Source organism: Micrasema longulum, unplaced genomic scaffold (genome assembly GCF_059751315.1).
Source record: "Micrasema longulum isolate JH-2025_06_02 unplaced genomic scaffold, ASM5975131v1 h1tg000274l, whole genome shotgun sequence".
Classification (NCBI taxonomy): Eukaryota; Metazoa; Arthropoda; class Insecta; order Trichoptera; family Brachycentridae; genus Micrasema; species Micrasema longulum.
This window is the reverse complement of record NW_028277478.1, coordinates 682,065-703,894: the sequence shown is the minus strand read 5'-3', so window position 1 is coordinate 703,894 and position 21,830 is coordinate 682,065. Positions and strand designations below refer to the sequence as shown.

The following is a 21,830-nucleotide window of genomic DNA, read 5'->3' as shown; positions in this document are numbered from 1 at the left end:
AAAGGGACCATTTGCCTTTCAATTTAAAATATTTCAGTAAATACTTATTAAAAAATAATAAACGACACCAATATTTATATACTAAAAAGGTTAATAACTATTAAAAACTAGACAAAACACTAAAATATTTTAGTTTGTAGATTGAAACAAAATCTTATTTGAGCTCTCCTGAACATTTATAAAAATGACAGATGGTTACCGATATAAGCATTGGTTTGTATGTTCCTTATAATAACCTAAGACAGCGTCAGCATAGATTGTTTCATATTCCAATTTACAGAACCAATCCGTCGTTGAAAGGGCTACCGCTATGCTGAACAAAATTGGTCGAACTGTAAATCTATTCTATGCATCCAAAGGGGTTTTCTGGAGCAAGATTTTCCTAATCTTTTGACAAGAGTCTTTTTTGTATTTTTTGTCTTTTTTTCATTTGTACATATTGAATTTTCGTTTGTTTTGTATATGTTATTTTAAATAAACGAATCGGCTTAAACTGAATAAAAATGATTTATTTTATTTCTACACGGTATTTCTGCCATTTACAGAAATGTTATTTTAAGAGGTTTATAGAAAAATAATACGATTTGAAGTATTAATACATGCATACACATAAATACATATTTTGGACTCACCAACTAAATTGCACAAATTAATACTATCCTTACCTGATCTATTGACATTGTTTTCCTTTTTGCAAATAAAATATGAGTTATTTGTATCGTATTTTTTTTTAAATTTGGCAGTGATAAATTTAACGTTGCCAGTATTTTGCATTATATTAATAGATGAATTATATTAAGCCTTGTTCAAGAACTATAACAATAACATAAAGTAAATTTTCTGCTCAACCTACGTGAATAATATAATGAAATCAACTGCAATAAATCAAGGGCAATAAGCAGTAGTTTTATTATTCGTATCATAACTATTTTTAATTTCTTACATTTGATGAGCTAGGCATTTATAATTAAGTAGCTTTAGTTTTTCTTCTTTATGTTATTGTTTTATTAGTATATGTATATTAATATATTTTTTTTGTTGTTTTTATTGAAATATACGGCACTTATTGTTTTTTACTTTTAAATTGCATATAATAAAATACTTACATGTAAGTGAAATAAGTAAAATATAGTATTTAAAAGAAATTATTACTAAACAGTTATTTAGAAATTAAGGAGTCAAAAAAAAATACACGGTTTGAAAATAATATTACTAGTTATAAAAATACTTGAAAAATTAAATATTTGGTGAAAGAAATATTTAAACCTGTAAAAAACAAGAAAGAAAGCAACACATATTAATAAAAATAAAATAAAACAATTTTGAATAACACTAAACGAAGATTTTTCTTTCATTAATTACATGTAATACATGTGTTATTATTTAAATCATCTTCTTAGGTAGCTTATATAAATATACACATAATTAATAACTGTTAAAAAAAAATTGTTCTTATAAATAAAATCAAGAAAAAAAAAGAAAAAAAATATATAATAAAGAAATTTATACAATTTTAAAGAATGAATACTTATTGATCTAGAACTATTAGGACTAATTATGCTCTGAAGATAAAAGGTCTTCATCTTAGAACAGGCTGAGCCATGTTAAATGGAGGGTATCCGGAAACAGAGAATACTCCGTTATCATTTTACATTAATTCGTTTTATATAGATTCCCTGTTATTAACTATGTAAACTGTATTATTATTTTTTGTAATAAATTTATGAAATGAATTTAAAAAAATATATTGTATAAATTCGTTTGATTGGTTGATGTTCTACGTTGATGTAATTTAGTCAATTTTAGAGTGTATAACACGTCTGGTTATATTTCAAAGATATTTATTGATTCAGTTCATACTTTACACACAGTACAAGCACTAGGAAATTAACTCAATACAATATCGTTGGTTACACGGGTTGACAAGCACTGATTTTACAGATTGAGAGGCAGTGGAATTGTTATTCGCAACAGAGGGTGATCTCGGGATCCGGATGGCCAAAACACGTGTGTGCCTCGGACAACCGAACTAGCTCTTCCTAGTAATATGATGTCTCGCACCATATTCAGAAGTTAGTGAAAAGGCCGAACAGCCAGCATTCGTACTTCACTGAGTAGGTACTCGGAATCAATTAGTAGGACCTCGATTAATCAAATTATATGTCTGACCAAAGAACCCGGAGGTGCCAAACAAGGCAAGCAACTAGGTAAGCAAGGGTTGACAGTATAATATGACTGTACGAGATGAGAGTCAGGGCATAGTCTAGTACCAAAGAGTTCCAGAAAAGGAAAGCAAGCTGGTTCGCTAGGAGAGCTCTGAGTGGCTGTCCTTTCCAAAAAGTACCAAGAAGTTAGGTAAGCAGAAAGGTTAGAGAACGACCCGGAATACTCTGACTTCTGGGGCTAGAAATCCGCCTTATAAAGGCCAACATCGAGGGGGGGTGAGAAATTTAGGGGTCTCGCGGGGCCTGAGGTAAGCGTGGGTGGCTGGAGGGCATCGCATTGGAACGCGACCGAATATGCAAACCTATACCATATGTTAGAGGAGTCGTTTATACGTAACTATCTCGTAAGAAACGGATAACAATATGCGAAAAAATGTGTAGGGAAAAAGCGGGTGCTATAAGTGTTAAATAAAAATATTTAACACTTATAGCACCCGCTTTTTCCCTTGAAAAAGAGATTTAAGAAATTATAACAAAAGTTATAATTTCTTAAATCTCTAGGAAAACCCATTTAAAATTAATTTAAATAAAAAATCTAGGTAATGAAAGCGGTAAAAATAGCAAATTAAGGAGGGGGAGGTAGTATCAAACGGGAATATAATGGTGAAGAAATTTTTAAAATATCTATGCTCTCCGAAATTATACAATTGTGTTTCAAAATAAATTCAAAAGGTATAATCAACCGTATAAAAAAATACATAATGTTGTTCCACAAAGTTTATGTCGATTGAATAAATAATATTTCAATAAGAATAAAAAAAAAAAATATCACATTTGAAAATTATTTATACTTTAAGGTACTTAAATTAGCATAATATGTCATATTATAAAGGCGCAAATATTTCCTTTTAAGATTGAAGTCTGATAAAAATTAAGGAAACCATAGGATTCCGTCATTTTGAAATGCTATTTTTCAATATTACCATTAATGAACACTATTTAAGGTTTTTTTAGTAAAAAAAATACATATAAAAGTTTTATATAACAAAAATATACTTACTTTACGACCGGTGGATTACGCTTCTTAAAATTAAGACAAAATCAAGATAAATAAAGACGAAGTATTTCACTTTTTTTTTAATGATTAGATGCTTATAAATGAAACAAGAGAGTGAGTAAAAAAAAACATTCATTGGTTTTTATAAAGAAATACAATCATTTTAGCACACGAAAATTTTGTGATATTTCTCTTAGATTCCTGGTTAAATTATTACGCCTTACAATAATCATTAAAAAATCAAATATTTAAGTTCGAACGCCTTTTCATGGAACTGTGTTGTTTGTTTTTTAAGAATAATTTTTTGGTTGTAATTTTTTTTTCAGAATAAATTTTAGCTTTGTCTTCAAAGGTGTAAAAAATTATAATAATCTTCCCAATGAACTATAAACTATTAAAAATAATAAATCAATAAATAAATTCAAAGTAAATCTAAAATTTTTTTGAAAAACTACATTAAATTTTAATTAGTATGAATGTATTATTGTTTTATGTTTTTTTTTTATATTTCCTATGTTAGTTTTTTTATGTACTCGTATTTAAAATTATATAAACTCTTATAATAAACAATAAACAATTACGACAGGGTAAGTCATTTTCTTAGCACAAGAGCTAGTCTCTTTTTTGGAGAGTTACAGTGATCACATTTACTGGATGTGTAAAAGTAGATTTGTATAGAATTTTTAAAAACATGTACCTTTTTATTAATATTTTTTTTAATGTGGTTGAATGGCCAATTTGAGTACTACAACTTTGCTAAAAATTTACCATAGAAATGAACAATAATAAAGTTAGTATTATTTTAACTCTTACCTCGACATTGCCACGTTCGCTAGATCATCCTTGGTTCCATACAGGGCCGTGGCTGGTAAAGTTCCTACTGTGTCGGTATTCGGATACGTGTATGAAGGGTCATTGTCTCCATACCCAATGTCCTTATAGTCCATATCATCCGTCTGAACTTGAGGCTGTCCAAAGTTGGTCGACGCTCCGGAAAACTGCGACAGTCCTGAAATATGGCAGCCAAAGGATTAAAGATCGGAAAATGTCTCAACTGAGACACGTAATGTACTTATTTGTGCATTTTTGCAACAACAACAAATTACTTCAACACTCACATAGACATATAAAACAAAATATAACCTAGCCAAGAGTCCTTTTCTACTGTCCACAGTGTGCAATTAAAAAAAATATTTTGAGTTTTTCCACTGACATTTATTGGTGGAACTGCATTTTAATTATAATAATAAAAATACTTTTATAGTTTTATTTCACTTTTATTTATAAATGTTTACCAGTGACCGGGTTTTGTCGTAATTGAGATCGAGTCTGATGATTTTTTATTATTATATATTTTTTTTAAATCCGGCGAAAACTGACTTAAATAGAAATATTAAAAACGTATGAATAAAACAAAAGCAAAAAATGACTGAAAAAGGCAAAAAAATCATAAAAATAATATTTGAAGCACGAACCTAACTCCGACTTACATATACAATGCCAAAATATTGTTTTGCGCCCTTGTTTTGTAACGGTTCTTTTTTTTGCTAATATTATTGCTTTTGGATCAGCCAAATGTCATTTAAGATGCAAAATAACTAATTTGTTGTATTTTATAAAGTATATTGTTTAGAAACAGCAAGTATGAATAATTTCTTATGGAAACTTATGATAACATTACTTTTTTTATATCTATAATAAAAATATTATAAATAATGATAGAATTTAAAAAAACAATTTCCTCAATAATGTCACAAAAATAAAATTTCTTGGCATAAATATAACATTTTGTTTAAAACTGTACATTTAGACTGTTTATTTGATAAAAACGTTACTTCTCATTAAATTTGGAACTCTAAGTTGAATCAGCCAGAGCTTTAGCCCAGTAAATGTTCTTTAAGCACCTAATGGTGTATGTATACATTTTTCACTGCATTTGTAGATCAGCGTATTTTTATTTTTTTAATGACCTGAAGATAATCCTAGGAACTTTTGGAGCCTACCTTGCTCCATTATTATTTAATATTTTTATAAATGATATTATCAATGTTTTTCAAAATTCAAATTTATGGCTTTTTCTTTACAAGACACTTCAATTTATCGAATCTTCCAATGATTGTCTTATTTTTCAACACGATATTAATTGTTTTAATGAACATCAATTGTCTTCAACTGAACACTGACAAATGTAAAATAATATCTTTCTCGCGACGAAAAAAACCTATACAATTCAACTACAAACTAAAAAATATTTCCCTTTTAATGGTTTCGTCAATAAAGGATCTTAGCATTACTTTAGATAGTAAACTCTCCTTTTGTGAACACATTGATCATATTGTTAACAAATTCCCCAAAATTCTGAGTTTTATCAATGGAATGACGACGGACTTCAAAAATATAAATACCATCAAAGCTTTCATGCAAAAGGTTCATTTGTTCGACCCCATCTAGAATACGCTCCTCCTATTTAGTCTCCATTCTACAGGACTTATATTGACCATATCGAGTCTGTCCAACACCGTATTGTAAAAAAAATAGCATGGTTGCTTGGATTACAAAGGGATGGAGAAACGTTGAGCTGAGATGGACCTTATATGCCTTTAAAAAATACTAAATGCTACAAGTGATGTCCCATCTCTGTCAAAATATTTTTTGTTTCATGTTCCCGACTATGTTATCAAAAGTCAAAATATGCTATTTATTAAATCTTCTAGGAGTAACTTTTGTTTTTATGCCACAATATCAAGAATGTGTAGATTAGTCAATTCATCACACGAATTCTTTGGGATAGATCTTCCGGCTTTTTGTTGATCTCTTCGCGACTAAAACAGTGTGAGATGAAATTGGATTGGCATAGTTTAACTCGAAGTCTTGTCTTTCGTTTTTATGAATATCTTGTATACCATTATTGTTTTGCCCTTGTTTGTCTTTGCAACATAGTTTTATGGTGTTTGTTCAGTTTCTGGTATTCATGTTTCTTTATGTAACTGTTGTAATTGGCTTAGGCCGTATGCATATTAAAATCAAATAAAAAAATAAGGTGACCAGTCGTAAGTTTGACATAAACTACTTGACTAAAATTGAGACCTTAAAAATTGTGCACAAAATAACACTGGGAAACATACAAGACGACGACATAATATTAGTCAAAAATGCTGACATACATAAATATAACACCAGACAACAAAAACACTATCATATTGAAAAAGCAAAGACAAACACAGGACAGTCAAAAATACTACATAATGGACTTAAACACTACAACGACCTACCTTACTACTTGAAAACTTTTAATGGAGACAAATTTAAAATCAATCTGAAAAAGCACATGATGACTGAACTAACTAGACTAGACGAGACATAAAATGACTAGACAATATTAAATTTCTAACGTAACCCTAACGGGTTTTTTTAAAATTGTAAATAAAAAAAAAAGCTTCAGGTGCTAGTCCAAGGGCTATAAAATATTTGAGTAAAATAAAAATAATTATTATTTCTGTAAATCATGTCGGAAATCGAGCCCAAAACTTCTTTCGACTACGTATCGGCTTCTGTATATCTCGGTTGAGAGATAAATACATTAATGATATTAGCTTTTTTCAGGACAAAGGCTTCAAAGCACAATTTCATCCAAATTTGTTTGAATTACGTGGGTCTTACACACATTCTGGTGAAAGGATTGTGCCAAAAGGCGTTTGCGGCTTAACCATTAACATACTGTGTAAAAAAAACTCCCTAATCGCTTTTCATTCTCATCTTATTAAAATAATACGCTTGTATTGCTTAGTGATCTTAAAAGGTTTCATTTCTTTCTTTCAAATGAACGTTTTACATATTTGTCTCAGGATATTTAATACGTTGTCATTTTCAGAAATCCCTTTCGACACAATATTACATGTATAATTATCTATATACATAAATATGTGATCCATGTTTTTTTTTCTCATTTGCTAGGATTGACTTGAAGATAGCCTAAAAAAATGTGAGAGTATTTTTAGTAATTAATTTCAATTTTCAGCTTCGGTTACATAACAGGAACGGGTGGGTTACACACTTTAGCTAAAATAAGACTAACGTAATTAATTAAAATACAATAAAGCTACTTTTCCTATAATTGTGATTGAAGACTTGTCTATAACACAATCGATTTAATATTATTTTCTTTGGTAAGTTATCGGTCTAAAAATATTTTTTTGATGATTTCGATATTTTTCCTGAAAACGTGTGTTCGTATTTCTACACGTGACTTTTTTTTAAGGCGGGGTAATAAAATGAAACTAATACCCAAGGGTATATAATGAGTACCAAGTGTGTGTTGTAGTTAAATTGAACAACTGTGTTTTCAGGTTTCTTTCAGAACGTGCTAAAACTTCACCTACATTCAAACGGGAAATGTGTACATTAAAATAAAGGGTACTTGAGAGAATTGAAAAATGTTAATTTAATTACTTTATGATGATATTCATTGAAATAAGATGGATAAAACTATTTTCTAGAAAAAAAGGGGTTAATGTAACTTATTATTTTTAACTATAGTCACTTATTGAGGAATTTAGTTTTTCTGCTGACATTTCTTGGTGACTCTGAATTTTAATTAAAATAATTAAAAAACTTATTAGGTTTATATCCAGTTTTAATTATCCAAACCAAAACATTTTTTCTACAATTTGGCGTCAAAATGGTCCAAAAATGCCGCGTAATAATCTCCAGTTACTGTTTTACCCTTTTGCAAGTAATCAATAAGAATTATGCCTTTCGCATCCCGAAAAATAGTCGCCATTACCCAAACGGCTAATTGGGTTGTCTTTGCCTTCTTTGGTGGGCTTTTGACGCTTTTTTTCACTGCGTGGACTTTTTCTTCATCTTTGGTAAGTAATTTTTGCCAAAAGCTTTTCTGACTTGTCGCACGTGTGCGATTTTTGGTTGATAGTGAGCAAACACGATATTCATCGCGCACATGGCTTTTTGTTTACAAACTAATTAATTTGACTAAATATAATTAAATATTTGTACATAACCGCTCACCTAATTTTTTATGACTACCGGTTTCGAGACGGACCCGTCTCTTTGTCAGGACACCAATTAAACTAACATGCAAAACTTACTAAACACATTCACCATAGTTGTTGCACAAACATATCAAACCAATGAAGAAACGGGTTCGTCTCGAATCCGGTAGATATGGAAATGGCGGTAAGAGGTTATGAACAAATTTTTAATAATATTCAGTTAAATATTTGACCACAGAGTCAATACTCTGAATATTAAAAAAAAATATTACATAATCGGGTTGTGGTCCAATGATAAATGATTAGCCTTGTTAATGCCAAGACTTGCATATTTCCTTCTCTAAACTGTTATCCATTTTGTTGTAGTTTGTCAATCATTATCGTTTCTCACTGTAGCGAAAAAACAGTAAGTGTTTAAAATGATGATTGTTTCATAATATTTACCTTTTCCGACGATCTTTCCAAGGCTCCCCAAGATGCTCGGCAGAAACATGGCGATCAGGACACTTTTGACTATCTGCGCTCCGATGAAGATGGGCAACAGCAGTTTCTTCAGCCCGAATGCTAGAAATCCGAGGCCGAAACCGGTCAGAAATGTTGACTTTCCCTGCCCGACTGAAGCCAAGAAAGTAAAAAGTTTGTGCAAGTGCGTTAGGCGGGGAAAAAAGCATTACGTCATGATTTTTAACAAGAACCACAGACAGGGTTGTCAATTTGCTGTATTTTGCTAATTCATTATATTTTTAAGGCAATAATGCAAATTTTTACAGAATGTTCTATTACAGAAATTACAGAACAGAATTTTCTGGCTTGAAAAAGTTATTCCATCGTAGTTCCAATATTTATTCATTGCATTTTCATTGTTATCCAATCAAACAATGGTAACAATCAAAAACGCGTTGAAAAAATTCATTTAACTAAGATGAAAGTCCTTTACCGTAAATTGTCAATATAAGAAGAAGAAAAATTTTTTTTTTATTTTTTATTCCAGTATTCATTTTGAAGTTTAAATAACAATTGAATTTTAAGATGACGAATTAAAATGTTCAAAAACAGCACTTTTTTATATGCTAATTATAATGTACGCATACAAAAAAAAACAGATTAACTTTTAAAATTTGATGGTTTTGTGTGAACGGTAGGCATTTCCTAGAAACGGTTTTAAAACTGGTTTAACCTATTCGCTCAAGTATTTTTTTTAACGTAATTTTAGTCCTTTTATTAACTTTCGTGCCATAGATAAAAGCACCGTACACCAAGATTGAGAAAAAATTAATTAAATTTTTGAACCTTCCGTGCGTCAGTTAAGTATATGAACCGTGACACCACGAATGCCTCCAATTTAGCCATGGGATTGTTATGAAAATTATTGAAAAAATAATTTGCATCTTTAATTCAGGTTTACTTGGTCAAAGAGACAAATCGTTAAAAAATGTTTTTTACGACTGAATTTATTTAATATAAAGGAAAATTCTTATTTATTCAAGTCAGCTAATTAAACACTTTTATTTTTTTTTTATTTAAACACTTTTTTTTAAAACTGTTACAACAATAAAATATAAAAAAGCATATCATTATATCAATTAACAATAAATTACGAAGTTCTTTGGTTAAAAGTTAAAAACCATATTGTAAATCTACAAAACCATTTTTTAAATGTGTGAATCTTGAATTGATGGGAATTTAGGTCTACATGTGTTTTTTTACAAATATGGGACTACATAAGCAAAATCGTTTGTTGTTTAAAAATACAGCAAAATAAATGACAACCCTGTTTTTAAAAACTACATTTTCTACTTAGTAAAGCAATGGCAAAGAATAAGCAAACTACCTACAATAAAAATTGACGACCTAACTACTATTTAATTAAATCAATAATGGGTAATATTTATATTATAATTTTAAATAAATTGTATGAAATTTATAATTAAAATATAATAAATAATTATATTAATATTGCCAACTTGGTCGTTAAACTTGCATAAACTACTTGAGTTATAATTTTTTGTTTTTCCCTGTTTCCAGATTCATATCTTATCGTCAGGACTTAAATTTACGCGCAAATAAAAATGTATGTAGTTTATACAAATTTATCAATATAAATATGTAAAATATCATACTATAATGCGATAAATATTTTTTATGCAATAACATCTTATTACATATTTTGCGAAGCAAAACAAATTGCTAAATTAGTGTTTAAAAATATTAAAAATACATCCCTGCACACTTTGAGAGTCTCTTTTGAATCTTTAATACTTAATCATTTTATCATCATTTAAATTTTTGTTTTTTTATACTTTTTGGAAAGGTACAACCATGTATTATATTCCTTGAGATAAAAAATATAGATTTCTGGGATATTATTATAAAATGGTATTGTATAAAAAAATATTGCAAGTATTTGAACATTATTATTGCAAATAAAATCGAACTTTTAAAACAATTTAATAAAATTAAAAATGACAAATATGTAAAGTTCAGATTGGACTTGACAAAAAAAAAAGCTTTATGTTTGGCAAGTGATTCACTAAAGGAAAATATAAAAATAAATTGTATAATATTTTGATTACAAATAATAGATACACTCAATTCAAAGTTGTCCTAAAAAAGTAACAGGGTTAAGTGTAAAATAAAAACTAAATTTTAAAGGAGAGGCAAGATTTAATTATCAAAAAAATAACTATAATATACAGACATGGGTAAAAGAGACTATTGATGGATTGAGTTGGCATTTAAATGTAGAATTCCTCTTTTATTTAGTTAAGGAATATTATATTTAAACAAATACTAATTTGAGTTTAAATTATTTAATATAATTTATATATTTTTAACAAAATAAAATTAGAAGACTCACACCAGAGTTTGATTTTACATTTTTACGTCCTTATGATAAACGTATATATTTTAATGTTCGGGGTAATTTTCAATGGTTGTAAATAACTCACTATTAAAAACAGGATTCAGTAGATTGGGGTTCAAACCTTGTACTTCTGATCCGTGAGTCCGTGACAAGCCACAGAACCACAACCTAATTTTAAGTATACTGAAAAGTAAATATTTAGAGAAATCGAATGCTTTTATATTAAAACACCGAACATAATTTATGATAAAAACATATCATTACAATGTAATTGGTACAATACGACTAAGATTTTTTGGAATCAGAAAAAAAAATTAACTTCCTAATTTTTTGACAAACTCAATCACAAAATTAAGGCCATACTGACAGAATGCATAAAGTCAACAATCTCTATTTATTTTAAGTAAAGGTGCAAGATGTGTAGTTTAAATTTATGCTTTGCCTAGAATTAAGATTACTATTTCAAAGATTTAATAAAATAAAATTGTGCGAGAAACAAAACCTTGCATGAATAAAAAAGCTTTAAATAGGATTTTCTTGGAACTTGTTTTAATGACTGAATGTATTCTGTCAGCAAAGCCTCAAAATGAAATAAAACTTTTTTTTATTAAAAATAAAATACGTTATTTTTATACATACTCATAATTACTACACCTGGATAAAATATTGTTTGTCAATAAATAAATTAAACATAAGTTGGTATTTTTTTAACGAAAACTAATTTAGTTTGTTATATAATATATTTTTAAGTTGTAAAATATGACAAAATAAGTTATAGCAATAAACATTAATCAATAAATCGATTGTTTATATTTTTTTTAATTAAAAAAAGGATCAATATGTTTGTTATTAAGGATGTCTTCAACTACCCTGTAAATAAAAATTACTTTCATAGACACGTTCTATATCGTGGTTATACAAGTAAAAGTGACCATTTGCAAAAATGTCGAAATTGAGATTATTGACTTTTTGACATCGTATTAGCATAATGCCTGACCGGTCTAACTGGACCAACTCGATCCAACACTCAAAGAATAATTAAATTTGTAAAATATGTGACCATTTGATAGAAGCTCACAGATTTTCGACAAGTAAAACTGACCAACACACATAGTAACTTTTATTAGTAAATTTAAGATCCAAAGAATTGACCAAGTAACAGTGAGTCAATTTTACTTGTAGGTGATGTCACCAGTAAATAGTTTGTGAGAGTTAGTAGTCAGTATACGTTTTGTATTTGACGGATACGTTTTTTTTAATAAAAAAATAATTTATGAAATTTATTATTTTGATTATTACCTGACACTTTTTAATTTATTTGGTATTTATGTGTTTATTTCACCTTCATAAATATAAAAAAATGAATCATTGAAATAAAAAATTCCAACACCAAAGTTTATTGTGATAAAATAAAATAAAATACTACCTCCCAAATTTCATGACAAATTGGCACAGGCAGAATTGAATAATTTTTAATTAATTTTATTTGATTTATATGTTTATACTTTACATTAAAGTTGAAAGTACCGTACATATGTTGTAAATTACCAACCACCTACTTAAAAAATCTGATTTTTGAGAAGCAATTGAACTCTAGAAAAACACTAAAATAGCTCCTCTGAACATTATTGATTATGTCACTTGGTCAATTTCTCTTGTATGCATACGATAAATAACTTGTTTGGTAAATAAATTATTATTTAAAGAAAAAAAAAATGCTAGAAACAATATTGGCAAAGTATACCCACAACTACAACCAAGATGATTAACGTTATTAATATATTTACATACAATTTATCCTTTCCCGCAATCACCACCACCAAAATTTTGTCTTTTATACAAAAATGGAATGATTAGGCCAAAGCTTTTAACAGCAACAAATTCAGCCAGAGTGAAATGAAAAACAATTTCTAATACCCATAAATGTTGTGCGTGAAATGGATGATTGTGCAGGGTCAGATGATTTTTTCTCAATTTTCTTTGCTGGCAAAATCTTGTCAACGTTTGGCCAAATCTTTGTGACAGTTGGCCAGGAGCCCCAATTTGGCCGAGAGTAAAATCCCGAACCGTACATTTGGTTCGCGCCAGAAGGCCAATAGTAGTTATGGCCGCCTGTCACAAAGTTTGTTACGCCTGGCCACGTAGCCTTTGCCCCCGAGTTTTTCGGGTGGGCCTTTTGTTCGTTCGCCCCATCAGGCCATATTTTTGTGATTGTTGGGAACGTTTTTGTGATTGTTGACCAAGTTTTTATGATAGTTGACCAAGCGTTTGTGACAGTAGGCCATGTGCTAGCGTAGCGTGCAGCCGTCTCCCACAGCGATGAAAATACTTTTTTTAAAACAAAAACAATTTGTTTAATTACACTCTTAATAAAACAAATCATTAAATTATTGCAAAACAAATTTGTGATTTATAAAACAAAATATTTAGCTAATACTACTTCATTTCAGTTTTTGATGTGGTTATTAAAAAAAAAAAAACATTCTTCATACAAAAAAAAAATATTGCGTGCAATGAGATATTAATAATATTATTTTTGTTATTTAAAAAAAAATGTTTTTTAAAAAAAAAAGTATCTCCACGACAAATAAAAAAGCTAAAAAAAACCCATCACAAAAATAGTGATACCAAAAATGACCATGAAATTTATCTAAAAATATTACATCAAAACAATGGGGAAATACATAATCAATTATTAATTGTAGTATTTTGTTTTTGCTTTTGATGCAGGTAAATATTTTATTTGTTAAGGTATCTATTTCATTATTTAAAAACGTTTTTGTTCTTTTGTTTTATTTTTATAATATTTCTATAGTTCGAGTAACTGATTTTTAATGATATTATGTTTCTATATTCTATCATACAGTATAAAACAATCGTAAAAATTTGAACCATCTCTAAACTTAAGTAAATTTTGTTTTTAAAGCACTTACTTTTTCATCATTTTTTGACTTCTTATTTTTTATTTTTTCTACTGTCCGGTTTCAAAGCTACACAAGCTTCTTCGTCAAGGTATACTTAACTTATGAATTCTATCCTATTTTATTTTATCCATATATACTAAATAAATATAGAGCAAATAAATCAAGTCTTGTAAGGATGGAAAGCGTAATGTCATCTGGATACGGTTTTTAAAACTAGACAGGAGTGAACTAAAGAAAATATGGTATAATTGGTTTAAAAAAAATCTTAACATAATTTGCTTATTTGATTTTTAAGATTCTCAAGTTGTTCAATTGTTATATTTTATCTTCAACATGACGAAATTTTAATCCAATGTTTTTATTAAAATTATGTTTATTTTATATTAGATGGTTTGCTATGAAAGAAACAAAAAATAAATTTGGCACCTTAACTTTTCTTTTACTCTTGTAAACGTGTATCTTGTAAATTTACTTTTTGTAAACGTGTAGCATGTAAACTTCTTGTAAACTAGTGTTCTTTTACTTTTGTATTTTACTCTTGTTTTACTAATGTATAATTGTATTTGGTAAAGTTTTTTGTTTTTGTAAAAAAAAACTTCCAAAGCTTACTGAGTGTGCAAAGTTTTAAAAAGACCGAATATATCTCAATATAGATGAATAGATGATGAATGAAATGATCATTTGAGTGTATAACAACTCAAGGTGATCACTTTATACACAAAGTAAAACTCACCATTCCGCCCTTATCATTAATAATTCCGTGTTCATCTTCTTCAATTATTACAGTGAATTCAGTCTTTGTCTATAATTTTTTTAATTAAATAATTTATTTATTCACACTTTTTATCAAAATACAATTCTATGTTCACTTTGCCCAGCTAACAAGGGTATATACCCCGTTCCAAGCTAGGCAATTTCATATTAATATATTATAATAGTTAACAAATTAATATAGAGCACAGACAAACAAAATATAAACTTATTCGGATACACATTTTGATTCATATACATACAGACATACACATATATACACACATATATATATGTATACACACACACATAAATACACACATACATACACACACACGTACATACACCCATGCGAGTACACATACATACTTTCATAAAAACATAGACAATTTATTTATGCGAAACTTCATGGTTGTCATCTATAAATATATATTTTTAAAATTATTCCTTATTTTTTATATTTTATTTTTGACATCCAGTAAGAATCTCCAATCCGTGGCATGCATCAACTTTTCTGACTCCCTACGACCAGTGTCACGAAAGAGCGAGGTCAACACCTTCCGTAACTTGACAACACTCCCGTCTTTCCACGATTCTGGCAAAAGGTTATGGACATTTTTGCCTCCGTAATAGTGTTGTCTCGATGCCAGAACAGTGTTGACCCCTTCACTTAGTATCAGATCCCTATAAGAGTATCTTGTATTATGGTTGTGGTTGACGCTTGGGTAAATGTCTCTATTTATGTGTGTATAATAATTCGGACTTCTACCTTGTGGTGTATTGGTAAGTGTATTTGCCTTATATGCCAGTGCTCCCTGTTTTTAGTCCTTGCCCTGGTTATTCTACTTTCATGTGTATAACAAATTATTTCAAATACGCTGGGATTAGACAAATCAGTGCGCTATGCATTGTTAAGTTTTAATAAGTAATACCATAGTAATAAAGATACGATTGGGTTTTGGCTATGGGATTAGACTATTGCAGGAGATTGCAGCGAGACATTGCATAGATTAATATAACATTATAATATTGAGAGTGTTGTCCACATTTTTATTAAAATAAATGTTTATGCAATAGTTTAAATTTGTTGTATTTTTTTAATAATATGCATGTTTTCACAAAAAAGGATTGGCTTGGAAATGAATATTCATAAAACAAAGATTATGAGTCCAACAGGACGAGACTTTTTCAGTTACAATAATAAAATGAAAGTGGTTGATAAATATATATATCTAGGACACAAAGTCAACATTGGTAACGATAACCAGATAGCGGAGTTATCAAGAAGAAGAAGGGTAAGTTGAGCTGCTTTCGGCAAACTCGAATATATTTTTTTAAATAAAAAAGTCCCTTGATGCTTAAAAAGACAAGTATATGAATCGTGCATATTGCCGGTGAAAACATACGGACTATTACATAAAAAAAGTATCCTGAAATTAAAATGCACGCAACGATCCATAGAAAGACAGGTGCTTGGTGTATGTCTAAGAGACAGAGTAAAAAATGAAGAACCGGAGTCATAGATATCATGGATCGTGCAGCGAAATTAAAATAGCAGTGGGCAGGACACTTGGCGAGGCAAAATGATGGCAGGTGGACACCCAGAATAATAAAGTGGAGACCATGGGCAAACAAAAGAAGTGTTGGAAGGCCACAGAAAAGATGGGTCGACGATATTGCCTATATTGCCGGTAAAACATGGACGATGAAAGCGGGTGATAGAAAAGAATGGAGACGTTTGGAAGAGGCCTTTATCCAGCAGTGGAGAGAATAAGGCTGAAGAAGAAGAAGAATAAAGATGCTTCCACTTTCTATTATATTGTATACCAACTAACACAGGGCTCTTGGCCTCATAGAGTTAGGGATACGTATATATTGTAATATGTGTATCTTTATATGAATCTATAAATATTTAGAGCTCTTTTTCTATGGTATCAATACTAAAAATGCATTAATTAGCATCAAAGCTTAACATATCCTATGCCATTCTGGTCTGTCTGTTAAAGTTAAAATAATTATATTTAAGCAGTGTCTTAAATATATTTTATGCACCCTAACTTATTTTCTTAAATTATTTGCATTGCATATTTGTTTAATTATTATATTTTCTCTCAAATACTTTTTTAACAATAAATTATCATTATAAATTACACTGGAAGTTATATTTATTGGAAGAAATTGCCGTTTCGCAATTTATAAACCTGCCTATGAACAAATATACGAGTATATAACATTATGTACAGGAAGTTAAATGAATATATTTAAACAGAGATGCAACATTTTTGAGACGGAAAGATTCAAGGTTGACGTTTTTCATTATTTAATATGGTTTTTTACCTCCTAAAATTTCCCAAAAATATTTTTCTTCGAATAAATCGTATATTTTTAAAAACGGAATTAAAACTTTTAAGTGTTTCTCACGAATCTATTAAAAATTGACACACTTTGAAAAGCCGCGCAATAAAATACAGCCATGTTTCCTGTAAAAACTTATTTCTACAGGTGAGATTTGATGGCAACGTTATATCAAACTTCAAAGACATAGATGAGATGGAGATGACATTCGGTTGTGATGAAATACACCGTAAGGAGAGAACATGCTAAGCATTTACTGTGCTTATAACCTGTCATTGAGTGTTTTAAAATATTACTTTATGAGTTAGATGTCAGAAACACCTCTTTACATTATTCTAACTAAAACAATATTACTGATGATTGAACTGTGAGTTCTATACTGATAGTTAGGTAAATATCTGAACCACTTATTGAACTAAAAGATGTTTAAGAACTCTTTACCTTTACCTATACTTTTTGGATCTGGTCTTGAAGGGACTATTATCTTAACATAATACAACAGAGATAAAGAACATTTTAGATAATATTATATAGAAGTCTAAGTATCTAAAGGGTTATGATCTGCCATTAGCTGGTTTGAGTGGCCACTTCTTCTATCTATATATACTTCTACCCATATTTCAACATCTTCATTCCTTCAATTCTTGAATTTGATGATGTTTGTGAAATTAAAAAGCTGAAACCTTCATTTATGCGGGTAAAATTCATCTCAATAAATTATTTCACCTTCTAGGCAATGCCTCAAAATTAATAAATATTTTTTTTTCAATTCCTATACTTTTTCATGGACCAGGCGAATGTATTAACAATATTTTGAGTTTTTCCAAATTTCGACAGGTCATAAGCTTTGTAAATACCTTGACTTCTATATAATCTTGTCAAAAATGTTCTTCATCTCATATTAACAGCTCCCCAGGGAGTTGAATTCAGTCCTTGGCAACAAAAAATCGTTTTTTTAAATTATTTTTATGATATTTTTTTTATTATTATTTGATACATTATGTACATTTAACATTGGCGGCTTTATTGCCAATGGAAATTTCTTCCAACCAACCAATAAAATTAAAGTGTTATTTATTGTTATATTATTTTGTGACTTCAATAAAAAACTTTTTGAAACACTGTAAAATAAAAAAAATTGTCAGTGTGTGTTCCTTTGATTATGTTCATGTTTTTTTTTGTATACAAAATTTTGAATCAATCAGCTGTATAGTGAAAATCCCTCTCTTCCTCTTCTCCACTCTATTTCCTCGTCCCTTAACCTTCTGACGTGCTCTTTTTTTCTCTTGTTTTATTTTTTTCTGTTTACTGTGCAACATGTTCTCTCATTATATTAATTTGTGAAAAACTTTTACTGGATGTATGTACTATTCATTATATTTTATATTCTTATAAAACAACTGTTATTTTTCCTTTATAAATAAAAAAAAAATCAAAAAAATAATTTCAATTTCAAAACGTATTCAAAAGAAAATAAAATGACAAATCAAATAAATTAAAATATGAAAATAACAATAAAATAAATATAAATTAACTTTTTTTTCGACCGCTCATTTTTCTTTTTTTTTCCACCCGTTTTTAAAGCTACACAACCTTTTTTATCAAGGTATACAAAATTTAAGTAAATTATACCTTGATAAATAGGCTTGTTTTACTTTTAAACCGTAAGGTAGAAAAAAGTTAAAATGTGGGATTAAAAACAAAGTTGCTTTATATTTTCTTTATTATAATATATAATCACACAACAAGTTCGTTAAATATTAATTTGCTTAGATGACTTAAATATAAACAACTTTAAACCAATTCTTGTAATCAATGGGAAAAGTGAATAAAGAAGAAAAAAGAACGGAAGATAGATAAAGCAAAAGAAAGAAGATATTTCTTCAGATGTGATTTAAACAGAGATACTGTAGGAGGGTCTTTGATAATGGATGAAAGATAATTCCACAATCAAACCGCATGAGCACCATATGAGTAGGAGAAGATATGGAAATTGTGGACGGGTATTAAAAGGGTGCTTTTAGAATCAGAGCAATGAGATAAACCACGAACTGATAAGCGTCGAAATGTTTCAAGGAGCGCTAGGACTATAAAGTACATTAAACAGAAGTAAGGAGTGATAATCTCTCCTGTGTCTAATTTTGAGCCATTTCAGTTGCCAACGCATAGAATTAAGAATAGTCCAGAAACCGCATACGCACATCAAACAGAAGGCAACTTAACTACTCATAAATGAGGAGGTTTACGTTTTGCCCCATTAGTTTCTTTGTAAACGTCGCTCAGTACGAAACTCCTGATTTGAATTCAACTATGCCGTGTTGTGTCCTTTTAAAGTGTAGACTTACTGCTAGGACCTTAAAGAAACACAATGGCATCACATTTCATGTGTTATTAACAAACGAATGTTTAAGTAGCAAATAAGTAACCTAAAAATAAATAATTTTTCCATTTGTTAGATTGTCGAAGAAACAAAATGGAAATTTCGTTAGTGTTGCCAGGATAATTTTTTTTTTTACCCCACTTTGCTCATTTAATAAAAGAACTAATAAAAATTAGATTTCAGATAAAACAACGCCGTGGGGGACATTTGGACGACATTATCTTTAAGACATCAAATATTATTTAGCATGATATAAAAATATCCGTTTTGTGTCAAATAAAATTTGTTTTATATTTTAAGTTCAAAGTTCATAAATTCAATTACTTTTATAAAATGACCCTTTATTTATCTAATCTGTTATGTCAATCAATGTTTCCGCGTGCACAATAAAATTTTAGAGAAATTAACAGATTGCTTTTTTTTACCTAACATTTGTGTTATGATTTTTTTTTTCCCATCGAGCAACATTACCCGACGACTTAACGTATGCGAACGGCAAAAGTGGGTCTAAGTGGGGGAACAATTTGACATAGTCCGATGTATTCAAATATGATTCTACGCTTCTTCTGGACTATTCTTAATTCTATGTGCCAACGTTAATCAGAAATATGGTCATATTTCATATGACCAAATTATTATAATTATTATGGATAATTTATATAGCGCCATTTTCGTAACAAAATACCTCAAGGGCGCTTTACACAGTGATTCTTTTAAATTCGTAATTTAATAAAAATAATTTATTTTGTTGTCACATGCTACGGATTCATTCAAATGATTTAGAGAACAAGTGGGTTTTAAGTTTTTTCCGAAACATCACTTCACTTTCACAGCCTCGTTTCATGCCATAGGGCCTGCGACCGCAAATGCGCGTTCACTAAATTTAGTGCGCTGTTTGCGTAGAGGTATAATAACTTTTCCTCTCGCCGTAGACGTAGCTGATCTAAGCGTTAGACGCCTGTCAGCTAGTTCATCTGGAATGAATAGTTCCCTTAGATATTCCGGACGATATATGTATATCTAATGCATGTATTTGTTCAAGTTTACCGAGTTTATTGCAACTTAAATCAGTTATAAAAACATTAGGGTAATCTCAAATAGGTAGTAATGCAGGCCTACCAATTTACAAAATGACTCGCCTACAGTCTGTTTTGAATGTTGCAGCGAGACTCATTTTCGGAATCTCTAAGTTTAGTCATATCACTCCACTACTTCGGGAATTACACTGGCTACGTTTTCCAGAGAGGGACAAATACAAACTCTGTTGGCTTATGTATAAATCACTGTACAACTTTGCTCCAGAATATCTAAGGGAACTATGCATTCCAAATGAACTAGCGGACAGGCGTCTCACGCTTAGATCAGCTACGTCTACGGCGAGAGGAAAAGTTATTATACCTCTACGCAAACAGCGCACTTAATTTAGTGAACACGCATTAATGGTCGCAGGCCCTATGGCATGGAATGCTCTCCCAGCAGAAGTGCGAGGCTGTAAAAGTGAACTGATGTTTCAGAAAAAACTTAAAACCCACTTGTTCTCTAAATCATTTGAAAAAATTCGTAGCATGTGACAACAAAATTAATTGTTTTAATAAAATTACAAATTTAAAAGCTTCAATTCAATTTATTTATGTAAAAAATCACTATTTAAAGCACCCTTGTGGTTTAATATTACGAAAATGGCGCTCTATAAGTTATCTTTAAAAATAACAGTAGTTGTTTTTACGTGAAAATTTGATATTGATGGGTAAAATATTGTATGTTTGATTGTAATTTTACTTCACTCTTCAGTGAGAATCAGTTTACGATGCTTGTAACTCATATATGTAATTAGCCCAGATAATGATTTATTAACAGAAAGGCGTTTGTATATTAGAGTTGAAAAACAGCATTTACAGTTATAAAAATGTCTAGAGGACCAATCATAAAGAACGGTCTTAGACGATGTTCTCAAGAAACTTGCGCTGAATCTAAATTATATCATATCCATGTAAAACGAAGCCGACTTAAGCTTAGTCACATAATATCGCTTGTGCTTACTAAGAATGAATAATATTTTGACATAACATGTAAAGCCCGAAGAAACACAAATACTTTTCAAGTAAAATGATGAAAGAGATTTTTACTAAGATAAATTTATACTCCAAACTTTCAAAGGTTTTACCTTATAATTCTGTTATTTGTTTGTGTGTTTGCACTATTTTTTTTTCAAACGGCGCCGTATGAAAGCACATTTTTTAAACGTTTATACTTATCGTTTTTTTCACGTATTTAATACTAAAATAAATTAATAATTAACGATAATTTATGAATCCGGGCGGATTAAG

At 29.5% G+C, this 21,830-nt stretch overlaps 1 protein-coding gene and 2 long non-coding RNA genes across 5 annotated transcripts in view; 2 read left to right on the top strand and 1 right to left on the bottom strand.

The window, feature by feature from the left end:
* The window catches only part of Osi24 (Protein), a 157,092-nt gene that overhangs the window by 52,243 nt on the left and 83,019 nt on the right, over positions 1–21,830 (bottom strand). The window contains exons 3-5 of one of the 3 annotated variants that reach the window (XM_088224247.1): positions 13,012–13,422; positions 8,676–8,846; positions 4,036–4,231 (exon numbers count right to left, since the gene is read on the bottom strand). In XM_088224247.1, the coding sequence (XP_088080373.1) occupies positions 4,036–4,231; positions 8,676–8,846; positions 13,012–13,422 (778 nt within the window). The remainder of the gene's footprint in view (positions 1–4,035; positions 4,232–8,675; positions 8,847–13,011; positions 13,423–21,830) is intronic. The other 2 variants (XM_088224248.1, XM_088224249.1) reach the window with 2 other exon arrangements.
* Positions 1–21,830, top strand: part of LOC148282959 (uncharacterized) — a 159,871-nt gene that overhangs the window by 58,840 nt on the left and 79,201 nt on the right. The gene's annotated exons all lie outside the window — the stretch shown is intronic.
* On the top strand, positions 5,174–7,956 carry LOC148282962 (uncharacterized). The gene is made up of 2 exons (XR_015821976.1): positions 5,174–6,276; positions 6,659–7,956. It is a non-coding gene; the product is annotated as an uncharacterized LOC148282962 (long non-coding RNA).